The sequence below is a fragment of the Acomys russatus genome, chromosome 4 (assembly GCF_903995435.1).
Source record: "Acomys russatus chromosome 4, mAcoRus1.1, whole genome shotgun sequence".
Lineage (NCBI taxonomy): Eukaryota > Metazoa > Chordata > Mammalia > Rodentia > Muridae > Acomys > Acomys russatus.
This window is the reverse complement of record NC_067140.1, coordinates 54,632,781-54,646,238: the sequence shown is the minus strand read 5'-3', so window position 1 is coordinate 54,646,238 and position 13,458 is coordinate 54,632,781. Positions and strand designations below refer to the sequence as shown.

The 13,458-nt window shown below is 46.2% G+C and overlaps 1 protein-coding gene across 1 annotated transcript in view; it reads right to left on the bottom strand.

Annotated features, from left to right (window-relative positions):
* Eif2ak4 (eukaryotic translation initiation factor 2 alpha kinase 4) overlaps window positions 1-13,458 on the bottom strand; it is a 97,319-nt gene that overhangs the window by 5,874 nt on the left and 77,987 nt on the right. The window contains exons 28-34 of the mRNA XM_051144371.1: window positions 11,589-11,759; window positions 11,115-11,249; window positions 9,201-9,308; window positions 7,842-7,970; window positions 5,825-5,911; window positions 2,447-2,559; window positions 33-91 (exon numbers count right to left, since the gene is read on the bottom strand). Of these exons, the coding sequence (XP_051000328.1) occupies window positions 33-91; window positions 2,447-2,559; window positions 5,825-5,911; window positions 7,842-7,970; window positions 9,201-9,308; window positions 11,115-11,249; window positions 11,589-11,759 (802 nt within the window). The remainder of the gene's footprint in view (window positions 1-32; window positions 92-2,446; window positions 2,560-5,824; window positions 5,912-7,841; window positions 7,971-9,200; window positions 9,309-11,114; window positions 11,250-11,588; window positions 11,760-13,458) is intronic.

Here is a 13,458-nt window from a genome sequence, read left to right as displayed (position 1 = left end):
CCTAACACTTGGATTTCAATTAGTAATTATACCTGAAGCATTAGAAAACGACCCCTTCAGTGTTTGTACGGCAAGATTATCAGAAGCTTCTCTAAAAACAAGCAAACAAACAATTAGGAAACAGTCAATAAGGCAAAAAGCAACTCAGATTGGGTGCCCTCCCAGCATGCCACCTTTCCTGCTAAATATAAAACATGGTCCCTCTTGGTTATTAGTGAGAGGAGAAACAAATCAGGAAGTGCTCTTAGGCTTTTGGTCAAGAGCAAGGAAAAAAAATTATGAAGGACAGGATTCAAGTTAACAGACTAAGAAAACATTCTGATTTATCAGCTGGGTCTGAAATCCTGGCTCCACAGAGGCAGCTAATTTAATGAAATGTAGCGAGTTCTTTCTCTTATAATACAAAGAAGCAGCAGCGGCAGGCCACCTGCACTCAGACAGGAGCCTTGGTGACAGCCAGAGGAGAGCATTTGGTAAATACAGATGTTTCAAAGCTGTAAATAGATGTTCTTTCAAATGCTGCAAATTAATTTATAGCCTTTTTATTTTATTTGTTTATTTTGGCTTTTTGAGACAGAGTTTCTCTGTGTGTAGTCTTGGCTGTCCTGGACTCACTTTGTAGACCAGGCTGGCCTCAAACTCACAAGAGATCCGCCTGCCTCTGCCTCCCGAGTGCTGGCATGTGCCACCACCCCCAGCTTGACTCTGTAGTTCTAATACTTGGTGAGTTCAAGAGTAGTACATTCCTTGAAAAAGCCTGACAGTGAATTCATCAAAACTCAGTGGTCACAGAAAGTGTGTGTGTTGGGGGGGGGGAGGGGATGAGGGAGATTGGGGGTATAGGAAGCAAAACAAATCTTATTTTCTATAAGCTGAGATGTCTCAGTCCTGGCATCCATGACACTTGATGTAGATATTCTTTGCTAGAGGTACGTTCGTCAGTCCTGTGGTCTGTCATCATGCCCAACAGCACTCAGGCCTCTACTATACCTGCAATATCTCTATTGTGACAACAGCCTGTCTCTAAACACTCACTATCAGATGTCCCCTTGGGAATAAAATTGCTACTAGTTGAGAATTAGTGACATCTCCTAAAAACAGAAGTGTTGTGTTTTATTACTGTCTTTTTATTGTTTTTTTGAGACAGGATCTCATGGAGCCCAGACTGGACTTGAACTTACTATGTAGCAGAGGCTGACCTTGAACTCCGGCCTTCTAAGTGCTAGGATTATAGGCATTTGTCAGGATTACAGTACTTGGATCTGCTGTGTTGTGATAATGAGCATGGATACACGAGTTGCAAAGAGAGACGATACAATCCCCCGGAAGCCACTACAGTTAAACATCCTTCAGACATTTTCTATCTAGAGATTGCATATTTCGGCTTAAGAAAGTAGGATTATACTATTCATCCCATTTGTGGACATCCTTTCACTAAAGCTTTGCAGAGATTATAAACAAAATGCAACACCTATGAGACTTTTGAACACAATACCACTTTTGAACCTAAAATTATTATTTTAAAAAATAAAGTTCTTTCCCACTAAAATCTGTTATCTAGGTTACACTTACAATGAATAAGTATTCTTTAAAAGTTTAGGTGTCAATTTCTAATAGATTTTGAAGAATTTGAGATGGTGCATTAGCATATTGCTATGTAGTACAGGCTGGCTGGATTTCACTTATCAGCACGGGTTGCCCTTGAACTTGTGAACCTCCCATCTCAGTGGTGAGATAACAGGCATGTGCCATCATTCCCACCTCAACTGGAGTACACTGGAAGAGATTAATGATGGTCTCCTGGGTGAGTAAGTTCTTACAGATGCTGGTTGTTATGAAGTGAGGCCACTTCATCCATGTGTTTGTTTTCTGCCTATGTCTGTCTGTTTACCCTTCTTCTCTGACATGTTATGACACAGACAGAGGGACCTTTACCAGAGCATGAATAGATGAGGCTGCTCAGTGTTGGATTTTTGGCTTCACAGATTGCCAGCTAAATTACTTTGTTGTCTTTATAAAGTACCCAGATAACAAGAAACATAGTAATACAGAAAAACAAATGTTGAAAACAAGACATGACGAGATGGCTAAGTGGTTAAGAGCACTGACTGTTCTTTCAGAGATCCTGAGTTCAATTCCCAGCAACCACATGGTGGCTAACAACCATCTATAATGTGATCTGATGCCTTCCTCTGGCCTCCAGATGTACATGTATATATAATAATAAATAAATCTTAAAAAAAAAAAAGATTGGGCTTGGGTTAAAAAAAAAAAGAAACCAAGACATGACTAGTCTTGTGTAAATGACATAATCAAAGTGTAGATTGAATTATTCAGAAGCAACAGAATGGTTTAGGTCTGTATCCCAAGAGAGTCAACTTTGAAACTAAGTTTATGTAGGTCTGTGCAGGTAGCTGCAGCTAGTCTTCCAGGGTGTGTAAGTTACCTGTTACTCCTTTCATCGCTGACTTTGGTCCTCAGCTTCTGCATTACGTGGTCCACAAGATCTGACTCCAGCACACGCTTTTCTGTTTGCCTCTCCTTCTCAAAGGACTTGACCTTGGAGAGAATGCAACAGTTATCATTGGGAGGTTTCTAAAGCCAAAGGGGTAGCTCAGTGTGCCTTAGTGAGGGGACTGCGTCAACAGTTTGTAGTCAGTGGGTCTAAACTGGGGGAGATTCTGCTTTCAGGAGGACATTTAGCAGTATTTGGAGGTTTGGGGATTTTTGGTTTTGTTTTGTTTTAAGTAGCATGTAAGAAATGTTATTTTCCTTATTTTGTGTGTGTATGTGTGCATGGAGGTCAGAGGGTAACTGTGAGTCCCGGGGATGGCACTTCAGGCTTGGTGGTAAGTGCCTTCACTCACAGGCCGCGAGATGTTTTCAGATGTCAGCTGTGGGGTGGTGTGCTCCAGCATCTTGACACAGACCATTACATCAGAGATGACAGAATTAAAACAAACATCCCTACATCATTCCCTGTTAAACATCCAGTCAATCATCGAGGTTTCTCAGACATCAGCACTTACATCTTTTTTGGCCAGTGCCCCCCTGTGGTCTGGGCTAGCCCGATGCTTTTACATTGTTTGAAGTTTCCCCACTCTACTCCTCAGTAACATCTCTGCAGGTAAACTTTGTTTCAAATTCAGTTCTGATGTACCCTTTTGTTTAGTCTTTTACTGGCTCCTCAGTCTGCTAATTCATATCCATTCCCCTTGCTCTAGCTATGACATTCCCGCCTGCTGAGGTAAGTAGCCTTCATTCCATAGACACTAAAGGCATGGTAGCACTCCATCCTTGGGCATGCCAGGCAGCTGTTATCCACTCACAAGGCTCACAGGTTTGAGGCTCACAGGACTGGATCTATTGACATTTTCTCAGAAAGGGGCAGAGAGGATCATCAGATTTCACTTTAGATCTCCACCCCTCACCCCACCTGCATGTGATCTGTCCCAGCAGCACATGGTCTTGGTTGCCAGAGTGTACAGTAGGTAGACTGGGGCTGGAAGTCCAGAGGTGCAGCTCTCATGAGTTGTCACCCATGCTGGGGTGGGCTTTGTGGTGATGCAGCTGCTTTTGAATTCCCAATGCTCCAGTAAGAAATCCCAATAAACTCATCGTTTCGCTAAGCTGGACATGGCTAAAAAATTTCTTTGCTCTATTAGTGTCTGCTCTGGGATGTATATGTGTTCTGTACAACTCCCTGGGAAAAGTCACAGCAGGATAGAATCAGAATGTCTTCTAAAGTGCTGTCACCATCTTTGAGACAACCTACTACAAAAGCAAAAAAACAAACAAACAAACAAAACCCCACCAAAAACAACAACAAACAAAACAAAAAACAAAAACAAAAAAACCCCCAAAGGCTCCCTGTGACCTTTGCCACAAAAGGCCCTTCAGCACATATTATAGCCTGCGTGTCTGTGAATCTAGAAGCCCCACTACCCCCCGAAGATGTCCCCACTGCCCGCCACCACTTTCCAGGCTCACAGTGTTCTACATAGGATGATGGTTAGCATTTTCTAGGTTATAATCATGCACAGAAGTTTTGTCTTCCATCAAATTATATTTGTACTTCCATGTTTATTACTGCCCTAAGCACAACAGCTAAGAAACGGAACCAGCCGAAATTCCACTTAACCACTAGCAGATGAGTGGATAAAGAAAATGTACACACACACACACACACACACACACACACACACACACACACACACACAATGCCAGTTCTTTTCAGCTGTAATGAAAATGAAATCATGACATTTGCAAGAAAATGGAGGCAACTGGAGATTATGATGTTAAGTAAAATGAGCCAGACACAGAAAGACAGATGCTGTGTGTGTGTGTGTGTTTGTGTACTCACGCTCACGTATAGAAAGGAGATTACAAGGGAAGAAGAGGTCTTGGGGGTGTGGGAAAAGGTAATGGAATCCAAGTACATGAATGGAAAAGGAAAGAGTATTTGGAGGAAGAAAGGAACCAGAAAAAGAGTAGGAGAGCTGGGTTGTGGGGACAAGAATAAAACCAAGTACAGTGGCATGTATGTATGAAAATGCCACTTTGAGGGGCTGAAGAGATGGCTCAGTGGTTGAAAGCACTACCTGCTCTTCTAGAGGAGATGGGTCCAATTCCCAGCACCCATATGGCAGCTCACAGCTGTCTGTAACCCAGTTCTGGAGGATTCCACACCCTCACACAAACATGCAAAACAAAACGCCAATGCACATAAAATAAGAATGAATAAAATCATTAAAAAAAAAAACCAACCAAACAAAAATAACCAGAAAATACCATCATTTGTATGTTAATAATAAAGTGATCTGTATAATTAAATATGCTATGTTAAAAAGAAGAAAGAGGGAAAACATAAATTACTAATATCAGGACAAAAGAGGGGACATCTTCCTAGAGCTTAGAGACATGGAAGAATAGCCAAGGGATACCTGAGACAGGCACAGAGGAAACTGATGGGAAAGGCACAGTGTCCTGCTCATCCTGAAAGAGGCAGCAGCTGAGCCCGTGTGGGCTTTGCTTGTTTAATTATGAGTGTGTGCGTCTGTAGGTATGTGCATGTAAGTGCAGACTGCCTGTAGTCTGGAGGTGCTGGGGTATCTTGGAGTCCTGACGTGAGTGCTGGGAATCAAACCCAGGAGCTCTGGAAGGGTACTGTGTGCTCTTACCCCCTGGGCCAAGTGATTTTATGATGATCATACCACACATTTGAGATGCAACTCTAATTGCACACAAACTCTTAAAGCACAGGTCTAACTCGTTTAATAAGACTCTGCCATCAAATCCTGATAGCATGACAAGAGAAAATACGGAGAATTAGGGACAAGGATAAGATTTTTCCTTTAAAAACAGTATTTTTAAAAGGCCATGAGGTGGTAGGTTTATGGACATATTTACGTATGTACAACAAAGTAGAACTGTTTAGGAAGAATCCAGAAGACATGCAGGTGCCAGGTGCAGCTCTCCTCAGAAGAGTGCTCAGGGCTGGGAGAGGGCTCTGTGGGAGAGAGAGACAGAGAGAGAGAGAGAGAGAGAGAGAGAGAGAGAGAGAGAGAGAGAGAGAGAGAGAGAGAGAGAGAGAGAGAGAGAGAGAGAGAGAGAGAGAGAGAGAGACAGACAGACAGACAGACAGACAGACAGACAGAGACAGAGACAGAGAAAGCATATCACATGCTCCACAGGCTACACACAGTGTGTGGAAAATGCTAGTTCATCTCCCAATGGTCTTGCACCTGCATGTGTGTACACAGTTTTAACGGGGATTGACTGGAGGGTCTCATCCACGTGCCCAGCCCTCCCCAACCATGTTTACCTTGACATGGCTTCCTTCTTTGTCGGAGACCAGGGCCACATAGGTGATTTCATGATGTCTGCAGTACTCTTGTAACTCTTCTTGGGACTGAAACAAACAGGGAGACAAATGGACACTTATGCTTGGAGGCTCTTCAAGACATTAAGGACAATAAACAAACAAACAAGACCCTGCTTCTAATTGTATTCCCAAGGTGATTTACTAAACCCACCGACTTCAGGGGATATGAATGCTATTGAGAGGAACACAGAATTCTAGGAAGGAATTCTCTTGTGTTTTTTCTTTCATTATTGTTTTGAAGGACAGCGAATAAGTAATGTAGTCGTGACAGGAAGAGGTTTTCTATGGCTTCAAGTCTTAATAAAACGTGCCAAGAACTTACACATAGACACACACACACAAATGCTTGGCATTCTGATGGCAGTTTTCATAGGAACACACACAGAGTGGCTGTGAAGGCTATCAGCAGCAGAGTTGGCCTGTCTGTCCCTGGCCACTGCAGAGCCCTGGGGTGCCATTTGTGTAGATAATTTAGAAGCACCCCTCCTCAGTCTGTGATAGTGCATGTGTTGGGTATCCAAAGTTCCCACCTGAAGGGCAGGCAAGTGTCCAGGGTGCCACTTTCCTCACCTACACACCCACAGCAACTATCAGGCCTGCACAGTGGAGGCTTGTGCATACTAAGCCCAGAGTGCGCTCAGTGTGGTAAGCTGGCCACAGCCCGATGTCCTTATACTAGTCCCTGGAACTTGCCATCACAAGGCCTGAAGTGAGCAGAGGTAGAGAGAAGGTAAGGAAAGAAGCCTCAGTGAGGAGGAAGTGAAGAGGAAGTCTCAGGGAAGAAAAATCCATACTGCTGAGTTTAAAGGGAGGAAGGGGCTGAGGCACTGCAGGTGGCCTTTAGGAGAAGGCAAGGGACAGATCCAGCCCTGGGGCCTCTGGAGGGACAAGGCCTGCCAATCGATCTTAACCCCAACTTTTGACTTCCAGGAATTTACACAAAACCGTTAAGCCACTGGGTTTGTGGTCATTTGTTATAGTAACTATCAGATGGTAATGTAAGAGCTAATCCCATCCACAGAGATAAACTCCGTTTGACAGACTCTGGGTATAGACTGGCAGGCACATCCACTCTTTTTAAAATGTATTTATATTTTTGTGTGTATGTGTGTATGTCTCTCTGTGTGTATACCTACATGTGTGTAGGTACCTGTAGGAGCTAGAAGGGGTTGGACCCCTGGAGCTGGAGTTACTTTCTGATGTAAGTCACCTGACATGGGTGCTGGGTACAGAACTTGGGTCCTCTGGAAGAGCAGCAAGGGCTCTGGACCACTGTGGCATCTCTCCAGCCCCTGTGTCTAACCTTATGACATTGTTACATGAGAGTGGAGGCAGATCGATAGGGCTGGGGAGGCAGATACTAAAAAACAGCAAACTTCCAGCTGCTTTCTCACACTCCTGACCTGAGACAAAGACCTATGGCTTGGCAGGCTTCTCCCACCAGTAGGGCACCTGCCAGTAAACCAGTCTAACAAGTTCAAGGCCAGAGCAGGACATAATTGCCCAAAGGTTTGGGCCTATCAGCTTCCCTGTCTGTGTTTAAACTGACCCTAAATTAGGGACAAAGAGCTCAAAGACCCTTAAAAAAACCTCCCAACCCTCAAGGACGCCGGGCCTGAGGCTCTGGAGTCTTGCCTTGGTCTGTTAAGCGTCTCTCCGTGCCTGGCTGTGTCTGAGAGTTTCCCTGCTGCCAACTGTTGTGCTCAAGACCTTTCCTGCCTTTGATTTTTTTACCTGGCAGAGAAAATGATCCCGATCAAGACCCCTAGACAGGACCACCTCGTCTACAAAGCTCAGCCTTGAGAGACTCACCACTGAGTTACAAATAAAAAGTAAATAAGAACAACAGAAACCTCAATGTTGTAAGGTTAGGACTTTGGCTGGGCCCCGTGGCCTGGGGTGGATGGCTCCGTGAAAGGCTGATTTACGCTCTCTACCTGCAGCCTTCTGTCCTCACCTGTGACCAGTCATACATGATTTCTGCAGTGATTCCCGCCGTCCAGAGTTTCTGGGTCAGGTTGATGGCCCTGGACATGGACATCTGGCCAACACTGACAACCAGGAGGTCACAGGAGCTTACTGTAACCTGAGGAGAAACAGCAGGTACATCAGGGGGAAACATTGCAGCTGTGGGGTTGAGAGCAGCACCCCAACGCCAGAAGAACGGTCCTGGAATTGTGAACAGTCACAGATGGCTTTGATTTAAAAAATGACAGTGTGAAAACAAACAAAACAAGACACAGGAAAGGTTTCCACTCATGTTTTAACACAGTATCTCAGCTGTCTTGTGCCATTAGGAAGACACCCCACCCCGGGAAAATGATCACGCCTGAAACAGGAAAGCCGTATCCCAGCTTTGCAGACTAGCTGGGTTTTTGAGCAAGAGGGTTGACAAAAGTGTGTTAACAACCGGAATACTTTATCTTTATGTAGTGTATTGAGGATGTGGAGAGTGAGGGGGGAGAGATGCCTGAGTCAGTGGCAGCCAGAGAGCAGAGAGCAGAGGGCAGAGGCTAAGGGCCGAGAAGCAAGGAAGACACAAAAGGCCATTTCCAAAACATTTTGGCTGCAGCCGCCACATCTTCAAAGCAGCTATGTACTCTTTGTCCTCATTTTCTAAAATTCTAGAGTCAAAAGTAATGTTTTTTCTGTGTAGTGAAATAACTGACACAGGTATGTGTGCATACATGCACATGTGGGCTGGCCCTTGGGCAGACTAAGGCAGGGTAAGGGTTGGGGCCTTCAGACAAGCCCCAGTGTCCGGGAGGGGAGGGGCTGAGCAGATCACTGATGACATCATTAACCCTGCTTTGCAACGAAGCCTGCACAAAACCACAAGGGGCAAGGTTCAGAGTGCTGCAGAGGGGGCTCCCGGAGGGCAGCCAGTGGAGATCCTGGAGGACGGTGCAGCAGACAGGGCACAGCAGCACGGGGCCCCTTCCTGAAGAGCCCACCCTAGCATACATGGGCCAACACAGGGTTTCTCTGAGTTCTGTGATCTGCTCTAAGAAACGGATCAAACCCAAGGAGGAGGCTATGGGAACTCTGAGTACAGCTTGTCAGGGTCAAGGATAAAACAAATGGGGCTTCCAACTGGCACTGGCAGTGGAGGGGCGGACTTGGGGACTAAGCTGTCAGCCTGTGTTCAGCCATTGTCGTGGGGGATGGGCAAGTGAAGGGAACTGTGTCTAGCCAGTGTCTGCTGCTGTGCGTTCCTCACTTGGCATGTAGGAGTATAATGGGAGGCTAAGCTCCAAAGGTAAGGAACCCTGAGGATGGAATGTCTCAAAGCATGCTGGGAAACACCGTGACTTACGGGCTCTTCCATGTTGAGGACAGCGGCGAATATCTTGTCTATGGCTATGCTGACCCCGACAGCAGTGGGGACTGGCCCCAGAGCCTGTGGGCCTCGGAACTTGGGAATCTGTGGATAGACCAGAGGCTGGTTATGAAACCAAAAAGAAATACACTGTGTGGAAAGCAAAAGTAAAAAAGCAAGTTCTCCAAAGCCTCGAGTGGTGGTGTATGCCTGTAATCTCAGCACTTGGGGGCAGAGGCAGGAAGAGGATTGTGGGTTCAAGGCCAGCCTTGGTTGCATAGTGAGTCTGAGGCCAGCCTAGGCTACATGAGACACTATCTCAAACAACAACAAAACAAAACAAAAAACAACAACAACAAAAAAACTAAGTCCATAGTGACAAAACCAAGTTTTGTGTCTGTAATGGTCCAACAACAACAACAATGTGGTGCGTGTGTTTGCACACAGAATCAAGCACTCATGCAAATTTAAGAAAAAATTAACAAGTGCTTTTTCTAGCTCTACATGGTTCAGTATACTAGCCACTCGCTACATATGACTACCAAGCACCTGAAATTTCCAAATTGACATGTGCTAAGCATGTAAAGCAGCAGATGCTTGCTACAGAGACCCAGAATTATAAAAACAAATACAATTTTTAGAAGTTTCAGTACCTGTGGAAGTGATATTTGGGACATAACAGGCTAAATAAAACTGTTAGTAATAGTAACCTTGCCCATCTCTTTACTTAACATCACTGGGTAATTTAACACATGGATGCTCTGGGCGTGACAGTAGAAGGGCATCTCTCTACTGTTCCTGCTGAGTATGCTGAGCATCCTGACAACCGGACAGCAGCCAACAGAGGACTCAGAGTGGGCAGACAAGACTGGCTAGGGACAAGAGGATCTGATGAATCATAGACAGGTAGGTGGTCAGTTCTCTGGGTTTGCTCATTGCCTCATACATCACGGGCTAGGTGCTGGAGAAACTGGCACCTCAAAAGTGCCTAGAAGAACAGGCAAAAAGGCCCATAAGAAAACCTGCTCTTTCTAGGCAGGTCAAGGGGCAACACAGCAAACCACAGAACTTGTAGACAGTAATTGCTTCATGGCAGCCAAACATCATAGAAGGAAGCAGTTGCCCGGCATCAACGGTGAGTATGGCACCCAAGCGTCACCCTCCTTCAGATGGACCACGCCTCTCCACAGGCCTGGGAACTGAAAACCAGACCTCTACATCTAACCTGGTAATGTCTCCCACCTCCCAACACAGTCAGTGGCGGTCAGGGTCCTTAGGATCCTGGACTTCCGCTCTTGCCTAAGCTGCAGTAAAACATCATCCCGGCTGGGCATTGCACAGAAGCTAAGGGGGAAGCCGACGTTTACTAGCGTCCAGGAGACGTTCCCACAGGTACCTCTACCTCCACCCCTAGCATCCGTGGACACGTATGGGAAGGAGGAACAAGGCACTTTCCCACCCAGGTGGAAGGAGGCCACTCAGGGACCCTGACAGCACACACGGCACTCTGCCCACTCCCGCAGCACCGCAGGAGCCTGCTCACGTAGGAGGCCTGCGTGGGCTTTACAGCCTAGGAGGCAAGACTCTAGAGAAACTCACACAGCATACAAGAGCCCAGACAAGGTGTGTCTGTGAGGCCTGGATTTCCTGGAACTTGCTCTGCAGATCAGGTTGGCCTTGAATTTGCAGCAATCCTCCTGCCTCTGCCACCCAAGCACTGGGATTGCAGGTGTGCTCCACCATGCTTAATTCAACAGCATGTTTATATCCCTAGATAAAGGCTGCAGAGGGATTTGATAGCACTTACTGGTTTACCTTTTCGCATCATAGTGAAATAAAAAAATCAAACTATTAAGCAGAGGAGGAACTAGCAGTAACCAGAGCTAGTCAATACCCAGGGCTTGCCCTCACCAGCAGGTCGTATCTGCCACCAGCTGCAAGGATCTCAGGCACAGCCCTCTGCCTGCGTCTGCTGAACGCCAGGACCTGGAAGATGACACCAGTGTGCTGCTGCACCTTGTAAACCAAGCCCAGGTTGATGGAGATCTGTGGGGGGGGAGGGACAGACACACAGGTCAGCAGCCTCAGTTGTGGAATGCGGGCTACAGCTCTGTTTCTGTTATTTTGCATGAAGAAAAACCTTCCATAACATTGAGTGAGAACTGTTTATGGAGCCTGCCAAGCTCTCTGTCAATAACCCTCTCTCTGTGGCACACACTACAGAGTGGGTGTGTGACAGAAATAGTGATGCTTGCGCAGAAATCTTGAGCGGAGATTTTTTTTTCTGAGAAAATGCAACACTAGCATTAAGGAAATAACCCCATCCCCTGGGACCACTGTTATCACTGCAGGCCCATCTGGGCCAGCACAGAACAGCTGTCCAACCTGCAACTTCACGCCAAGCTTCTTCAGCAGGCCAACAACTTCCTCTAGGTCTTTCAAGCTGTACTTCACCAACTGAGCGACACCTGTTTTCTGTTTTATTAGTGAGTTGATTGTTGGTGTTAGGTCTTGCAAGTCCCCCTTCTGCTCGATGAACTTGTAGAGTCGACACAGCTGGAAAACAAAGAGGCACAGTCAGCTGCTGCTCTGCAGAAGTGGACAGCCAGCGTGCACGGCGCTGCCACCTGCTGGGGAGGGGCGCATGGAGCCTTGCAGCCCCAATGAGTGGGACTTGGTCACAGGTAACCCTGGCCTTTGCTGTAGCCCTGCAGATGACCCTTTCCCCCTAAAGCCAAGTCTGAACCAGCTCACAGAAATGCTTGGGACACACAGCCTGTTCAGTCAGTGGTGAGAGCTCGCCAGCCACATGGACCTGGCACCAGCAGAGCCTCTGCTGTGCATCTTCCTCTACCGTAAACCTTACTTCCCTTCACCTTCCTCATCCTCACGTCTATTACCACAGGTGCACTGGGAGGCCAAGCTGGAGTTGTTCAGAACTTCACAGAATTAGCCAGAGACTCCTTTTCCCTTCACTTGAGTAATCCCTGTGAGGAGCCTGGGGCCACCTCCTCCTGCACCAGCTCCAGAGTCTTATTCCCTCCGCTCACACTGGATGCTAGACACAAACTCTGACTATTTCTGTCATCGTCTGTTCCTGAGAAGAGCAGTGCTGGGGACAGCAAACTTGAACCGACTCCAGTCCCCAGCATGCAGCAGCAGGAAGAGGGAGTAACTCTGGACATAGTACTTGAAAGAAAACTACCAGGAACTGAGCTGGAAATAAGACCAAAATTATAGCTATGCTACACTGTAGGCAGAATCTGGCTCACGTGTAGACTGCTACACAAAACCCAGGAACTGAGTGGTGACTCAGCTTAATGTAACCAGTTACACCTAAGTCATCTGCACTTTAAAACCTAAAGAGTTAGTTTCTTTCCTTTTTTTTTTTTCAAGACAGGGTTTCTCTGTGTAGCCTTGGCCATCCTGGACTTACTTTGTAGACTAGGCTGGCCTCGAACTCACAGCGATCCGCCTGCCTCTGCCTCCCGAGTGCTGGGATTAAAGGCGTGTGCCACCACGCCCGGCTAGTTCCTTTCCTTTTAAATGTAATTTTATTCTGTATTTTATTTTGAAGCAGGGTCTAACTTTGTAGCCCTGGAACTCCTTATGCAGACCTGGCCTCAAACTCACAGAGATATGCTTGATTCTCCCGAGTGCTGGGATTAAAGGTGCATGTCCCTGTGCCCAGCCAAGTGTTTTTGTTGTAATCTGCTTACTAAATTAAAGATAAAAAAATTTAAATACAATTTTTCCTCCCTAGAGCTTGCAATGTAGTTCTGTGGCAGGCGCTTGGAACTTTGGGTTTGATTTCTAGTACAAAGAAGTAACTAAGTTAGTTCAAATAAGATCAATTTTTTTCAATAGCATTTCTATGAAGTTACTCCTTTAAAAAATGCCAGGAAGACAGGCACAGTGGCACACACTTGTAATCCCAGCTCTCTGGGAGGCAGAGGCAGGTGGATCTCTGTGAGTTCAAGGCCAGCCTGGCCTACAAAGTGAGTCCAGGACAGCCAAGGCTATGCCTGTCTCAGAAAAACACTACCACCAACACCAAAAGCCAGGAGCAATAGAGGAGAGTTTGCAGCCATGTGAATCTGGATGAATGTCAACATTTCTTGGGTTTCAGGGTGTCACCGTGAGCTAAGATGGGGCCGGACACCCCAACCTCCCTGTAGCACTTCTGCTCTCCTAATATACCCAGAGCGCCTCTTTAATATAATGAAGCATTGGATGTCATTATTAAATTCTACTT